The following is a 17,633-nucleotide window of genomic DNA, read 5'->3' as shown; positions in this document are numbered from 1 at the left end:
GAGAAAAATTAGGTGATTTAAATTTCATGACAACAACATCTCAAAAAAGTTGGGACAAGGCCATGTTTACCACTGTGAGACATCCCCTTTTCTCTTTATACGTACGTATCAGTACCCGGACCCTTCTTCTACGCAGCCATGATGCTGTAATTGATGCAGTATGTGGTTTGGCATTGTCATGTTGGAAAATGCAAGGTCTTCCCTGAAAGAGACGTCGTCTGGATGGGAGCATATGTTGCTCTAGAACCTGGATATACCTTTCAGCATCGATGGTGTCTTTCCAGATGTGTAAGCTGCCCATGCCACACGCACTAATGCAACCCCATACCATCAGAGATGCAGGCTTCTGAACTGAGCGCTGATAATAACTTGGGTCGTCCTTCTCCTCTTTAGTCCGAATGACACGGCGTCCCTGATTTCCATAAAGAACTTCAAATTTTGATTCGTCTGACCACAGAACAGTTTTCCACTTTGCCACAGTCCATTTTAAATGAGCCTTGGCCCAGAGAAGACGTCTGCGCTTCTGGATCATGTTTAGATACGGCTTCTTCTTTGAACTATAGAGTTTTAGCTGGCAACGGCGGATGGCACGGTGAATTGTGTTCACAGATAATGTTCTCTGGAAATATTCCTGAGCCCATTTTGTGATTTCCAATACAGAAGCATGCCTGTATGTGATGCAGTGCCGTCTAAGGGCCCGAAGATCACGGGCACCCAGTATGGTTTTCCGGCCTTGACCCTTACGCACAGAGATTCTTCCAGATTCTCTGAATCTTTTGATGATATTATGCACTGTAGATGATGATATGTTCAAACTCTTTGCAATTTTACACTGTCGAACTCCTTTCTGATATTGCTCCACTATTTGTCGGCGCAGAATCAGGGGGATTGGTGATCCTCTTCCCATCTTTACTTCTGAGAGCCGCTGCCACTCCAAGATGCTCTTTTTATACCCAGTCATGTTAATGACCTATTGCCAGTTGACCTAATGAGTTGCAATTTGGTCCTCCAGCTGTTCCTTTTTTGTACCTTTAACTTTTCCAGCCTCTTATTGCCCCTGTCCCAACTTTTTTGAGATGTGTTGCTGTCATGAAATTTCAAATGAGCCAATATTTGGCATGAAATTTCAAAATGTCTCACTTTCGACATTTGATATGTTATCTATGTTCTATTGTGAATACAATATCAGTTTTTGAGATTTGTAAATTATTGCATTCCGTTTTTATTTACAATTTGTACTTTGTCCCAACTTTTTTGGAATCGGGGTTGTATATGAGTGCAAGGTTTACGATCTACAATAGCACTAGCTATCAAGCTAGCTGTAAAAAAAAATTAACATTTCTCCTTAATAAAAATATCAAACAAACAGTCATGTAATGTTAACCAAATAAACTGAGCTAGCTGACTAAACGGCCATGTTTGTAGCTCCAGTTAGCTACAATTAACTGATTATACACACACACACTGTAACCAAATGACATTCAGTTATCATCCATCATGAGCTCGAACAAAGAATTCATACAAAGGTCTTATCGAAGAATTCCTTACCCGGCTCTTAGCAGTCACGATCTCCGCCTTGAGAATTTCAGGGTCATATTTACTGCTTGATGAGGATCTGGAATTTACTGCATGAGAGATAACACAAATAAAATGCATTATCTTATCTCCGCTGCCTTAAAACAGTTCTCTGGCATCTCATCCTGAAGCACAATAACTGCACAAATCAAAAAAGATTATTTAACTGCATTTACAAACTGGAGACATGTTCCATTAACACACGCGCGCACACACGAGTCTTACACACGAGTCTTACACACTTTATACACCCCTGTTAGCAATGAAGGCAAATATTAGACGTGCACGAAAGAATGTAAGCAAACATCATTCCGTTGATAAGATATAATAATCAGGGACACGTATGAAACGAGGAATGTGCCGGTTCTCTTACACACAACCATGTCTGTAATGAAACGTTTTAAAGATTTTGAGTCGAGGATTAAAAGAAAATTAAATAGTAAAAATAGTAAGGCGAAGAAAAGTTCATGAAGTGGATGTTAATACTGCACTCAGTGTTTCAGGGTAAGACTCCACCCACTTAGCACATCATGATCTGGTTAGTTTTTTCTTTTTTATCAGACAAAAGGAATAATTTCTGGTTATGCCAGAGTCATCCGCACAGAAGATAATAAACATCAGCGCTGGATCAGGGAGGCCATGGAGATCCGAAAGCGAAGCCCGAGGACCATCAACCGGGATGAGGGACCATACATGCTCTCCCATACCTGGAGTGCCATCTTGCAGGGGACGAACAGACAGTAGAAGGCGTGACCGACCTGTCAAACCAGACAGGAAGGTCACGCCTTCGGAAACATCAGCTGATGAGATGCGTCACCAACAACATCCGGTGACACTCTGAGGCCAAGTTTACATTAGACCGTATCTGTCTCGTTTTCTTCGCGGATGCACTGTCTGTTTACATTAAAACGCCTGGAAACGGGAATCCGCCAGGGTCCACGTATTCAATCCAGTTCGTGTCTGGTCCGGTGCTGTGTAAACATTGAGAATACGCGGATACGCTGTGCTGAGCTCTAGCTGACGTCGTCATTGGACAACGTCACTGTGACATCCACCTTCCTGATTCGCTGGCGTTGGGATCACACACACAGTCCCGAATCACTGCTCGTGCGCTTCACTCGCGCGCTCTGTGAGCTGCGCAGGGCCGGAGTGCGCACCCTCCAGAGGGCACTCGCTGTTCAGGGCGGAGTGATTTGGAGCGCAGGAGGAAGCGCTGAGCCGCACTGAGGTTTATTTACGCATTTCAACTTATTTACCTCCTTCAGGCGCTTAAACTCAGTGAGAACATGAACATCACAGCCAGGTGTGTTTATCTGCTGGAGAAGGTGTTCGCTTGCCATCCTTCCACTTGCAAGTGGTGAGTGACTTGCGCATGCCCGATATGCACTGGGATCATGTGACGTGCCGTCTAATTAGTCATGTGATTAGCGTATCCGTGTATTGGCGTTGCTGTGTGCACGCGAATCGTGTATTGGCGTTGCTGTGTGCACGCGAATCATTTTAAAAACGTTAATCTGATGATCCGCTGATTCGAAATAATGTAAACAGGGCCTGAGAAAGACGGCAGTTACGTACGTCGAAACATGTCAGGTAAACAAACCTAAAACTAGATGTCTGATAAAAAAGAAAAAACTAACCATATCTAATATAAGACATAATGAACGTAATCGAGAGAACATCATGATCTGGTGATTTTATTCCAGTCCTCTTTGCAAAAATGGTCCATATCTATTATCCTCTTCAAGTCATTCCACAGGCTTTCTATAGGATTCAGATATGTTCTCTGATTGGGCGTTTCCAAAACTTTCATCATCATCAGGTGCTGTTCTTTGAATCGTTATCCTTGTGGAAGGTGAAATTCTTCTTCATCTTCATCTGACTATCAGAGACCTGCAGGTTTTGTGCCAAAACAGATTATTGGGTTTGTTTAGAACTCTCCATGATTCAGTCTCTCTAGAGCCTCAGTCCAAGCAGCTCTACTGAATGATGCTGCCACCGCCATGCTTCACCAAAAAATTCTACCTTGGGCTTATCAGATCATAACACATTTTGCCACATGGTTTGGAGTAATTTAGGAGTTTTTTTTTTTTAGCCAGACACATGAAGACTTCAAGAGATTGTTGTCACATGCAGGGAGTGACTTTCCTACAGCTCCTTTAATTTTGATGCAACTCTCTCAGCAGCCTCCCTGATAAGTTTTCATCAATTTTGGAGAGACGTCCCGTTCTTGGTTCTATCAATGTGGTACTTTTCGTTCACTTTCCTAAAAAATCTATTGGTTGTTTTATCACCTTAAAGGTGGAACATTGATGCTCTAGAGTCTTACAGCTGGTCTGTGAGGAAGACTTGTCTCTCCAGGCGTCATTGAGCTGCTTGTACTGTTGCTGTGCCAGACGGAGACGCTCCTCTTTGACCTGGTAAATCTCTTTCTGGGCGCACAGCGCTTCCTTGGCTACGTCGAGGTACTCGCGCAGCATTAGCTCCTGCTCACGCTGCCACTGCACCCGTGGGTCCTCCAGCTGCGTGCTTTCTGTGGGCGAGACGGAAAGACGATGTTAGAACACAATACACTCCATGGCTAAGAAGAAGCAAGTTGATCAGTTTAAATATGGGTTGATGTACAACTTACTCGTGTTATGGTCGACGTAATAGGCGCCCACTTGCGGATCGTACGCTTCCTCCCATCCCAAAGGCAACTCATCTCCAATACAATCAGCGAAGGTCAGAGGCTTAGTGTGCCTGCAGGACACCAAACAACATTAAAGACGATCATGAAACATCACTGAGTGTCTTCGGAGTGTCAGGAGTTGGTGGCTGTACGTTTCATGCCATTCATCATATTGGCTTTGCTAGCCGATTAGCCTCGCACGCTAACTATACTAGCTGCGTACGCCAACCACAGGCTCCACCATATGTACATGTCTAAAATGTTAATCTATATAGACATCTACATAATCAATGAAATTAGGAATTAGCAGCACACGCTAACTGTATTAGCCAACACTCTCCAAAGGCACCAACAATCACAGCTACTTCCTTCCAATCTTTATTTTTGTTCCTAATTTCACTATAGACACATAACGAGAGGACGTATATATGACCGGATGAAAGATGAAACCTGTCAGGACTCTATAGTAAAATTTTAATTCTGTAAAAACTGCAAAATTCACAAAAGGAATGTTTTTATTGATAGAACAAACACTCCATATAGCCTTCTAGCTGTTTCCAGGACAGCATATCTCTCTCTCTCTCTCTCTCTCTCTCTCCCCTCACCTGTCTGTCTCTCTCTCCCCATCTGTCTGTCTCCCTCCCCCATCTGTCTCTGTGTGTGTCTCTCTCTCCCCCCCATCTGTCTCCCCCTCTCTCTCCCCATCTGTCTCCCCCTCTCTCTCCCCCCATCTGTCTGTCTGTTTCTGTCTCTCTCGCTCCCTCTCTCTCTGTTGGAATCTCCAAAAAAAATAATCATTTAAATCATTTTTAAAAAATATTTTAGCAAGTATTTTTATTGCACGTTTTTCATCATTCCGTTTTGTTATTAAAGAATTTCTTCATACAGGCGTTACATCACTTAATTTGCTTCGTAGTAGATTCTGATAGCGTGTCTAACTTATGTTTCTGATCTTCCTGGAACATAATACTCTCGTAAATCTGATCAAAACTTATAAAGCCATTTTATATATACTTTTTTTTTTTAAAAGTAGCCTTGTGATTTGGGAAAGACGTCGCTGTTTTTTGAAACACAGTTCCCGAGTTTACTCAGTCACATTAGTTAAAAAGCTTTCCAGAAAGTTCCACAAGGCATCCGTTACCCCTTTTCAACCAACAGGGAATGGTTACTGTTCTTGTTCCCGTGCCAAATTTTGAACCGTTCAGAGCATTTCAACCAAAGATAAAATTGGTTCGGAGCCTGAAAAAAAAAGTCAGTTCCCAGCTGGAACTGAAATAGAGCTGGTTTTTCCATCTGGGAACCATGATGCCATCAGTGGGCATCATTAATTTGGAGAGGAAGCCGAGTGCAGCAATAGAAAAGGATACATCTTCAGAAAAAAGAAACGTACTGAACACAAATATCTGCAATAGCAGAATAAAAGCTCGGAGGTAATCAATGTGCACCGCCATCTTGCTGCTTCTGTTTACTCCCGTTGTGAATTGTGCCACGCTCGCCGTTCACGATCCATCCTTGATTACAACGGTTCCGCTCAAACATGGTGAAAGCATAAAGTGGTTCGCTTTGCGCCAAGGTTATAAGAATCCTGAACAGAAACGGTTCAAGAACCCAATGCCTGTTGGTCGAAAAGGGGTATGGCTGAGTTTCATGATGAACTCGAGTGATGTAGCTGAGGCTGAGGAACTGTACAAGTTCAGGAGTTCTGCGAATTGATATTCATCGTTATATTTTTGTCAAGTAAAGCACTAAACCGATACAGATACACATACTGTATGACACTCCTGGTTTAGCTTTATCTACATAAAGCTCTGAAATGTGTGACTTTTATCCCGTGTGTCAATTATTTAACTGGACTTGAAAAAAAAAAATTTTTTATTTCCATATTTTTGTTAAGATGGACTGCGTTATATTTTATTTATACTTGTTTTCTTTGCCATGAGCGTGATTTTTTTTGCAAATATTATAAACAAAGCTGCATTTTTTTAAGTGAAGTTCTCCAGTTAAAAAAAACAAAAAAGAACCCTCACTTCTCTGGATCGGAAAAGAAATCGTGGCACCATGCCATCTTAAAAAAAATCAACTTTAAAATTCATGCAAAGGCTGTAAAAGCTGATACTCTAAACATGACATGCGAGTAAAAGTGAAAAACGGGGGGGAAGGGTAGCGGAAGAATGTCTGCCTATTCACCTCTAGGGTGCTTGCTGAGCACAATAGCCGGAAACCGAGGCCTGGCATTCCACAGGTCCTGCTGACCCATCGCCTGGAGGTTTCTGAGGCAACACGCTGCGGGCTTCCAAAGCTCGGTGCTCAGGACGGCAGAGCAGCGGCGTTGAGGACGCTCGCACTCTTTATTCGTAGTTCCTGTCTGCAATGCTGGAATAAATAAAGTAGGCTGGAAAACCAAACACGAACTCGCCATGCTGCTTGGCTAGGTGGGCGAAAAAACATTCCCGAACCTCAATCAGCAGGTTTGTAATTAATTAATTAACGGTTTGTTGATCATAGCACAGGATTGTAAAGTTTTTCTTTTAACCCACTGTTAAGGCTGTCAGGTTGGATTAGACATGAAACACATGACCTTGGTTAACCTTCTCAGTCATGGTCCCCAGACATGCACTTAAGGCGTCCGTTAAATAAAAATATCAGTTGTATAATCCTGAAAATAAATCCTGAGCACTTCTTTCACAAACCCCCCTCTTTCTTGCCACGAGTTGGTATATCCCCTACGCACTTCTCCAGACCATGAAACTGAACTGGCTCCTTTTTCACCTTATGAATAATGAAACGCCACGCAGAGACCCCTGTTCAAAATTTAACTCTGGAGAGAAAGGAAAGCTTCCGAGGAGCTACGAAAAAAACCTTGGCAAATCCCATTATTCCTTTTTTTTTTTTGTTCCCAAACCTGATCTGTCCACTGTGAGGCTGACTCGAGGTGGTCAGTGAAGACCTTTAAAGCCTTTCAGCACTAGATTACACATTTACAAAAAAGCCATATTCTATTTATTATTATTATTATTCGTATTATTAAAGTTGTATGGTCAAATCAGTTACATAATTAAAACACAATCAAATGTGGTGCAAACACCGTAATTTGTGCAGCGTTCAAAACGGAAAGCTCAAAAATGATTCCTGGGCTGTTGAAAGGAAATAGTTGGAGAGCTTTAGAAGCGGTGTGTCTGCTTCTCATCTCCTCTCGAGTTGCTGCAGCGGAGCCCGTACGAGCCCCCGGGAAGTCAAACGTTCAGCGCCCGTGCTCTAATGCAAACTGACAAAGCGTGCGGCTGAGTGCAAACACGGCACATAGCTGAATGATGAGTCAGACACTTTCATTCAGAATGCACTATAAATCTGTTCGTTTATGAAACTCCAAAGATCGTCATGCAGCGCTCAAGGTCCGGCAATAAAAGCGCCGGTGCAACCCTGATGAAAAGCCCGGCCCATATCGCAGAGATTACATTTACCCAAGTGAATATTTTCAGCACAGAACACTAAAGGGACAATAATAATAATAATAATAATAATAATACCACCCCGCATGGAATGCCTAATGCTTACTATTGCATGGACTTGTGTAATCTTATCACGCTTCCTGCAAAAAATATTTGAGGCAGAGCCCGGCACCGACTGGCACAGCGAAGGCTGAGAACGGAAGATGAAAACCATTACAGATCAGGTTCGTCTTAAAAAAAAAAAAGTCCTTGACAAGCTTGGAATCCGTTCTGCCCTCTGTCTCGGATTAACTTTAAGCACAGATCGATCGTGTACTTTAAAGACCGTGCGGTTTGATAAATCTCAATTTCCTGCATGAATCCACAGATCCAGTTGAGGCTGGTGGAGGTGGTGTAATGATGTGGGGAATGTTTTCTCATCACTGTAATACCAATCGAGCATGGTTTGAACCCCATGGTCTATCTGAGTATCCTAACTGACCACACGCGTGTCATGAAGTCATCTCAACCTGGTTCCATGAACGTGTTGAGTTCAGGGAACTTCACCGTCCCGTCCTCCACAGTGACCAGATCTGAATGTTAGCGCTGGGTGTAGAAAAATCCCATTTCTCGTATTTTTGTGATTTAATTTAACACCATGAGCGATATTCACAACCAAAATACAGTCTTACACAACGATATCTTAAAGATAAACAAGACTAGGTAAGTCTAGTTCTGGAAGACAGCCTTCACAAACACACAGCGAGGCAGTCATTGTTATTCGATGCTCAAATTTTACCAAACCGCCCCTCGACTCACAGAGGGCGGATACCCGGGATCAAACTCAGCGAATCATTCGCTGCTTGCTTGCTGATGTTATTCTGAAATGTGACTTACATTAGATACCTAGCTAGCTAAGCACAAAACGCGTATTCGTATCCGTAAATGACATCACGGTTGAGATAAATACAGGAAGTGTGTAGCTACAAACACTTTTCTGACATAGTGCATCCTCACACCTCTTCATTTAACACAAGTTATACAAACGTTTCAATAATATTTGAAGACATAATATGTCACGACTTTTAGCAAACCTACTTCTCTCTACGCAACTGTTCCAAAATTATATGAAGGTGGACTAGTTTGCGAAGAAATGCAGCAGAGGCATGAATATCACACAATGTCCCTGGTATAAATCACTGCTTGCGAGCTAAAAGGTAGCTAGAGTGAAATTCAGCTAGCTAAACTCCCTCCCCAAAAAGGGGGAAAAAAAAAAAACAACCCCACATTTTTGGAGAATTTATATTTTAAATTTATTTTTAAGATTATGGTGAACCTGTGATGGATTTTATTTACAATATTAACCTCTATTCTTAGCTATTTTTTAAAATTAATTTAGTTTTATACGGATATACTGAGAATCAAACTATGAAACAGGTCACAATTCAATTCATGATACTAGAGCGCATGTTACATCCCGACTACTTTGTGTGAAGTTAATACAATCTAAATTTGCTCGTAACTGAAATGGCACCAGATCCCAGTAGAGCATCAGGTCTGAACCCAGAGCCTTTCAAGTAAACATTATGCCTGCCTATATCCTATCAAGACACCATGCATTGTACAGAATTTGAGCTTTGTATGAATATTGTTCCCCTGTAGCAGAAAAGCACTGACACTGGAGACTCCTTCCATAAATGTTACGAAAACATCTAATGGCAAACATCAAAGCAACTGATTATACATAACCATTTTTTTTAAAGCCATTTATTATTACCTTAAAGATACGTGAAGAATCAGCTATCCAGTTCCGCATGAACGACCGGTTGCTATAGCAACAATAACAAATGCCTACTCTACATGTTACATCTTCATGACGTGAGAATTCATCCCAATCTTTTTTTTAGTCGTTGTATCTTCTCAAAAAAAAAAAAACCATTCAACTGTCCACCACAGATTTCACGCTGGGAAACTGGATTAATCGCAGCAGCGCTCGCTGTCTAACAACATGAGTGTGTACAGGGTCAGCCTCCAGCCTCCGTGGTGCTGTGTGTCGGGATATTTTTTTCCAAGTGCAAGAAAAAAAACAACGTCAAATGGGACATCATTATCAAGCAACAGCACTGTGACTATTCTCATCTCTCTAAAAATCTATTCTGAAGCAAACGTTATGTAAACAACTCAACCAGAACCTCAGTCGTTAATTACGGAAATGAAAAAACAAAACAATGTCTAATTACAGCAATTTTTAAAAATGGCTTTCTAATTTAATTCTCATCTCCATGTTGATTAATTCCAAAATAACTGGTTTGAGCAGATTACAGCTAAACCCAGGATCAGGATCGGATTTACGAACACGTTTGGACGTAAACTTGTAATAAATACCTGTTGCTTGACTTTGGAAAGATTGGTTGGAAAAGCAGTCCGATAAGGTGCAGTTATAGGAAAACAACACACGCTGGGGTGGTGTGATACGGAACAACATGCACCGTGCATGCCTATCATGAGCTAATAAACTTCAGAAAGCACCGGCAGTGGACACCGATTCTTTCCGTACATCTTAAAGAAACGTCTCCAAAGTTTTACTTTGTTAAACAACACCATGTTTTTTAAAATTGGTTTTTTATTATTATTAGTCTTAGATTACGTGGCCATACAAGTCCCTGCGTATGAGCTGTTGCTATAGAAGTGCTCACGTATTAGAACAACCGCATTAATATTAACGTATTGTTCGTTTTAAAGCCGTGCTGTTCTACAGAAACAATGCACACCTTCTGACCAATCAGATTCCAGAATTTAACTGCACTATACGTTTCCATGTATTTCACTTTAATAGGAACTTCTGGTTGTTGATTCTAATGGTGATGATACACGGGGCAACTTTTTGGGCAATGTTGCCGAGCAATGTTGCTGGGCAATTGCGTTTTGACTCTTTTCTATTGAGATTGGGCAACATTGCTTCTTTCTGAATGGTTTTGATAATCTCTGGCAACTTTTTGAGATAAGCCAATCAGAACGCGAGTATCGAGTCATGTGACCTCCGGTGAGGTTCGGATCAGAAATTTCAAACAAATATGGCGGCTGCTCAGTGTCAGTGGAGTGAAGAGATGGAGAGACTCCTCATCTGTTTTTACGCCGGTAAGTTATTTTAATATTCTATATGGAGGAATTTACCTCACCAAAGCTCTAAAAAACAACAGACAGCTTGATTAAATGGTCACAGCAAAAATTAAGACATCAATTTTTTTTTAGCTAACTGTAAACTGCCGTTGCTAACTGTTGTTGCCCTGAAAAGTTGCCCTGTGTCTCACCTAGTTGCCCGTTGCCAGCAACTTTGCTCGGCAACATTGCCCAAAAAGTTGCCCCGTGTATCATCACCATTAGATCCCTGTTCTTGGCTGCAGGAGTGGAACCCAGTGTGTTCTTCTGTTTTCTGTTGCATGCTGAGATGCTTTTCTGCTCATCACGGGTGTAAAGAGTGATTACATGAGTTACTATATCCTTCCTGGCAAAAAAGCTTGAACCAATCTGGCCACTGTGTGATCTCTGACCCTCTCTTATCAACAAGGCGTTTGTTTTTTCCACCCACAGAACTGTCGCTCGCTCACTCACTCGATGTTTTTTGTTTTTCGCACCATTCTGTCTGTGTAAACTCTACAGACTGTTGTGTGTGAAAACCCCAGGAAGGAGATCAGCACTTTCTGAAATACTCAAACCAAAAATACTCATCCGGCTCAAACCAACACCCATACCACAGTGAAAGAAAGTCACACAAAAACTGAAATCACAATTTTTTCTATTCTGATGTTTGAACACTGAACATTAACTGAAGCTCTTGATTAGTATCTGCATGATTTGATGTTATGCATTGTGCTGCTGTCGAGGGATCGGCTGATTAGAGAACTGCATCGAACAAAACAGCAGGTGGATGTATGGGTGTTCCTAATAAAGTGATCAGTGAGTGTCTATTTTCCTTAAACTAAAGCACGTCACAGTTAAATTATATATATCTTTACAAACTAATAAAATATACACATAATAAAATCAATCTGAACAAAAAGAAAAAGTCACATCTGGGTTTTATAGGGAAACATTTCCAACTCTATAAACATTTATTTTCCAAATCCAATCCAGGATCAGATATCCGATATAAAATCCAATCCACCATTATGATCCTGATCCCGACATCGGATTTGTAATTTTTTTGCTTGTAATTTTTTCAGTGAAGTGCTACCAAAATTATTTTTAAAAATATAATTTCAAAGGTATTTTATCGGACAGGTATCGGATATTGTCTGATACTTGAGATATCATAGCATCTCTACAGCCATGCAAAAAAAAAATAGAGTAAAAAAATACCTTTATTTATCTACATTCCTTAAATTGGACCACGGAACCAACCAGATATCCGTTTATGAGCTTGATATTAACAATCCTGACCTCAACAAGCATCATAAGCTGCAATTTACACAATTTTTTTTTAACTGCTTCCAGAGCCGTGTGGTGAACTTTGACCTTGCCATGCACCCTGGCATGCAGTCAAAGGGAATTTTTTTCTTTTTTGTAAAACCGCCCCCCTTTTGCATGCCTTTATGTTCAATGCTCATGCAGTACTTTCAGGAATGTGTCCTAGGTGCTTGTTTACAAATTTTTCGCCGTCTTAGTTTCCCAGCTACGGCGAAACCTGTTGCACCACACACAAAGGGAGAAAATATGTGGTCGGACCGCTATCGTGTTCCAATGCTCGTCTCGGTGTGAGCTGGGAGGGAAAATCAGCACAACAACAAAAAAGAAAAAAAATACAGTAGTCTACAGAGGAGGGAAAATAATAAAATAAGTGCAACGGCTGGTGAAATGTTCAAAAAGCTCCTTTTATATGCACGAGTCAGTGAAGCTTGAACATTCTCTAATAATCTTACGCATTCCTGCAAAGATTTTAGGACAAAGTCCAAATAGGACTGGAAAAAATGCCACAGAATGGTTACTGTTTAGCCGAAATGTCAGGTCGAGATAAATACTTTGCAGCAGAAAAATATTAATGAATTCAATGAATGTAACAAAATAGAGCTTAAAAAAAAGTCCTAAAAACTCCTAAGTTTAAAGCTACAGCTGGGCGATACGACTATATAATATCGATATCACGATAAATTACATAACGATAAACCCTCCTGAGATATCACACGATTTTTTTCCCTGATTACGTTTTTATTTCAGTGTTCAGTTATTTTTGTTCATGTGAAATAAAAATATCATCAAATGATTATTTTTAAAGTTGATTTGTAAACAGTGCTACTGTTTGTCACTTGGATTCATTTTTGTTTCTCCAGAAACATCACGGTCTGACACAAAATTGTATCGTATCTGAGCACAGTAGATTCGAAGGCAGCGTCAAATAGCGAATTGTTTTATTATGAATTGAAATCGTACTGTACCGTATCCTGAATTGTAAGATTTAGGAGTATCATCAAATATCAAACCGTTTCCTTAAGAATCGAACTCAGATGATCTCATCATAGCAGATTCTCTAGTGCTGTTAAATCAAATCGCTGCCTTCTGGATCGAAACTGTATCATACCTGATTCAGTGGTATGATCAAAAATCAGTCAGTAGTATCATCAAATATCAGGTCTCTGTCTGACAAATCTTAATCGTATCAGATTCAGTAATATCAAATATCAAACTGTTGACTTATTCATCGAAATGGTATCGTAGGAGATTCAGTCGTATCGCCAAATATCAAATGATTAGCATATGAATCATAATCATATCAGATACTACTACTACGTCACGATTCAGTAGTATTGTCAGGTATTGAGTAGGTGACTTATAAAGCAAAATCGTTTCAAATCGAATTCAGAACCATGACCAAATATCAAATCATTGGGTTATGAACTGAAAACGTTTTGTAGCAGATTCAGTAGTATGCTGAAATATTGAATAGTTAGTTAAGAACCTAAACTGTTTTGTAACTGATTCAGTAGTATCGTCAAATACTGCATCATTGGGTTATGAATCGAAATTGTCTTGTAGCAGGTTCAGCAGTACCCTGAAATAGAGCAGCTGACTGATGAATCGAAAATGTTTTGTAGCAGGTTCTGTATCATCATCAAAATATTAAATCAGTGGGTTATGAATTGAAATCAGTTCATAGTAGATTCAGTAGTATTGCCAAATATCAAATCATTGGCTTATGAATCGAAATTATTTTGTCGCAGATTCAGTAGTTTCCTGAAATATCAAACAGTTGACTTATGAATCAGAATCATATCGCAGCAGATTCAGTACCATCATCAAATATCAAATCGCTGGCTTATGAACTGAAATAATTTTATCAAAATTTCAGTAGTATTGTCAGATATTGAATAGCTGTCTTATGACTCAAAATGGTCGCATAGCAGATTCAGTGTTATGACTTAAGAGTGTAAATAATATCAGATTCAGTTGTACCGCCAAATATCGATCTGGTGTCTTATGAACCATAATGGTATCAGATTCAGTAGTATCATTATTATCAGTAGTATCGCCAGATATTAAGTTCTGAACGGCATGGTTCAGGTGGTGAGGAAGCCTGAGGTTTCCACCTCAGTACCGTGACGTACCTGTCCCTGGGGTCGATCCAGCTGGTGGTCTGGTTGATGTGGTCAATGTAGTAGACCTTCCCGTCAAAATCTCGAGCTTCTTCCCAACCCTCTGGCAACGGTAACTCCTTCCTCGGCATGACCAACTAGTCTCCATGTAATAAATCTTCTGAAACCAGTAGAACCATGTGGGTTGTTTTTGGGGTGTCGTGGCTCCACATCCAACCAAAGTGCCATTAAAAAACCTCCAGCATCGCGACGTGTCCTGGATTTTCCAGACCTTCCATCATCTTCACCTTCTTCTTATTATTATTACTCCTGACAGTTTATTTTCTTTCACAGGTGACCTGAAGCATCTCTGAAGAACACAGGAACACTTCTCCACTGCATTTCATTACTCAAACATATTGTCTGCTCCAACACACACACTACTGCATTATTATTGTTGTTGTTGTTATTATTATTAGCACCAAAACGCGCGCATGAATATCTAAAAACTTAGCTGGTTAGCTAGACAACTTATAAGACTAACATTACACCGTCTACGGACACTAAACTCAGCTAAACAGCCAGAAATTAAGAATTTAAATATTTTTAGATGGATGTTAATACAGAACTTGGGTCGTGTGCACGAAGAACCTTCGGTTTTTTCTCAGTTTTTCTTTCTTTTTTTTTTACCTCAGTTTCTACCCTCCATGTTTAGCTCGTTAGCTCAGTTAGCTCGAAAACAGTTAAGTAGCGAATATATTCCAGGTTTGTCGGCGAGTTCTTTATCCACTAGGTTTGCTAAATGAATGTTCCTCAGAAAAAAAGTCGCGTATTATGTCCAATGTTTTGTGTTTTTATTATTATTATTTTAATATATATATATTTTTTGTCCCTCAGGGTTTAAAGCGGTTGCGGTTCTCCTTCAGTAACCGACCAAGCTCGGTCGCTATGCTGCGGTTAGATGGTGACGTCACGCAGGTAATGACCGTAATTCCCCAAATAGCAGCGCCATCCCTCTCTCTCACACACACACTCTCAGTTTCTCTCTCTCACACACACTGTCTGTCTCTCTCTCACACACTCTGTCTCTCTCTCTCTCACACACACACTCTCTCTCTCTCACACGCACACACTCTCTCACACACACTCCGTCTCTCCCTCTCTCTCACACACACACTCCGTCTCTCTCCCTCTCTCTCACACACACACTCCGTCTCTCTCCCTCTCTCTCTCACACACACACTCCGTCCCTCTCTCTCACGCACACTCTCTCTCCGTCTCTCTCCCTCTCTCTCTCACACACACACTCCGTCCCTCTCTCTCACGCACACTCTCTCTCCGTCTCTCTCCCTCTCTCACACACACACACACTCTGTCTCTCTCTCTCACACACACACACTCACTCTCTCTGTCTGTCTGTCTCTGCCTGTCTCTCTCTTTCTCTGTATGTCTCTTTGTCTGTCTCTTTGTCCCTCTCTGTGTCTCTGTCTGTCTCTCTCTCTGTGTCTCTGTCTGTCTCTCTCTCTCTCTCTCTCTCTCTCTCTCACTGGAAGTAGCTTATCATTTTATCTTTTGCCATTTAAGCTGCAGAATCATAACTTAAAGTAATAAGTTGTGCCTTTTAATAGAAAATTTGCATTTTTCTTTCTGCCTCAGAAATGTCTCTACACAGAATCTTCTTCATCAGTGCAGCATTTTTATCTGAATGATGAATAATTAATGTCTAATCTAGTATCTTTTCAGAATGCCTACATGAACAACATTTTAGATCTGATATCAATCCTTATTTTTCTGTACACTACCTGATAAATAATCACAAACATGTTCTCATATCACCTTTCTGTATGATCATTGTTTCGAAGTAAGTATCATGTTGTGGGTGGAAAACTTGTTGTTGTTTTTCTTGCTTTTGAAATAAGATATGTCGATGTGATTTGGGGACGTACTGGGTCTTTCAGAGTGGACTGTTAACTTCCCAGGCTGTCACAACCATAGAAAGGAAATGGGCGGAGAGAACAGGCCAGCCCCACCCCCTTATTAGCATATGACCAACTGTAGCGATCTGAATCAAGAAGATGGAGCCAGGTCAACTCTGTTAGAGTCGACCACCAGGCCGCAAACCAGTGGCGGCTCCTGAATTTTTTTTCAGGGGGGGCAATTTTCCCCCGTTATGTCTACACAGACCATAAATGTCCACAGGACTGAAGTAAATTGACCTAGGTAGCAAATCGATTGGCCGAACTTGTTTTTGCCTGGTAAATTCAGATATCAATTTCGACAATATCTCTTCTCTCCACTAGGTGGCAACACTGAACAAGTTAAAGGTGGCAAACTAAGGCTACATCCACACGACAACGGCAACGAGATGTTATTTAAAAATATATCGCGTCCAAATGGGCAACAATCAGTAAAATATCAGGTCCATATGGCAACGCAACGCTTGCTGAAAACGATGCAATACACATGCCACACCTCTAGGGGCGCTGTAAGACGGTCCCTTCGGAGACACCAGAACAATAGAAGAAGTAACGACGCATGCGCATAAACTATTATGCGCAAGACTTCATATTAGCCACAAAGTCAGGAAAATCTGTTTGTAAAATTACATTATAATGACCAAATACAATGAAAAGTATTTTTCCAGTCTCACCTGTGAAAGGTAATCCCATGTGATCTCGTTTGGACAGAAAACCTGTTGGTACAGTTAAACGCAGCTAATCTTTATTCTCCGCTTTGACCTTTCCAAAATGGCGGCGAGGATGACGTATGATTCTACGCGGAAGGCGGCGTCTTCAATGGTCCGGAATAAAGTGAATGATACACGTTGATGGAATTAATTTGTTGTTTCTCACCTGTGAAAGGTAATCCCATGTGATCTCGTTTGGACGGTAAACCTGTTGGTACAGTTAAACGCAGCTAATCTTTATTCTCCGCTTTGACCTCTCCAATATGGCGGCGAGGATGACGTATGATTCTACGCGGAAGGCGGCGTCTTTAATGGTCTGGAATAAATTGGATTAATTTGCTCCTCTACGCCCTTTTTGAGGAATGTATTGTCGGGCTTAAATCAACATCTGAAGAGGTGAGATCGCTCCTCTTTTCCCCTATTTTTGCTGGCGGGATTGCACCATTACACAATAAATATTCACAGTGAAAATATTTTGTAAGCGCGTTTCATGAACCAAGTTATAGGATTTGTTGACAACTCGCATTGCAATGAGAAGATCATTGGCACTACTGGTGTTAAGAATCAGACCATTTCATAAATGAATATTTTGCTGTAGAGCTGCAGTGTTTGTACAATTGCATGTTTTTGCTTCACTATTACTGTCACTATTCTGCTTCTTGCATTACTACTGTGAACTAACACTGAACATAATAATAATAATAATAATA

General features: G+C 40.8%; 1 protein-coding gene across 1 annotated transcript in view; it reads right to left on the bottom strand.

Moving 5' to 3' along the window:
* Positions 1-15,445, bottom strand: part of wwc1 (WW and C2 domain containing 1) — a 65,687-nt gene extending 50,242 nt beyond the window's left edge. Inside the window, exons 1-4 of the mRNA XM_060936494.1 lie at positions 14,271-15,445; positions 4,205-4,314; positions 3,902-4,105; positions 1,549-1,625 (exon numbers count right to left, since the gene is read on the bottom strand). Of these exons, the coding sequence (XP_060792477.1) occupies positions 1,549-1,625; positions 3,902-4,105; positions 4,205-4,314; positions 14,271-14,389 (510 nt within the window). The 5' untranslated portion in view covers positions 14,390-15,445. The remainder of the gene's footprint in view (positions 1-1,548; positions 1,626-3,901; positions 4,106-4,204; positions 4,315-14,270) is intronic.
* Positions 15,446-17,633: the final 2,188 nt, after the last annotated feature.

The sequence above is a fragment of the Neoarius graeffei genome, chromosome 12 (genome assembly GCF_027579695.1).
Source record: "Neoarius graeffei isolate fNeoGra1 chromosome 12, fNeoGra1.pri, whole genome shotgun sequence".
Taxonomy (NCBI): domain Eukaryota; kingdom Metazoa; phylum Chordata; class Actinopteri; order Siluriformes; family Ariidae; genus Neoarius; species Neoarius graeffei.
This window is presented reverse-complemented; position numbering and strand designations above follow the sequence as displayed.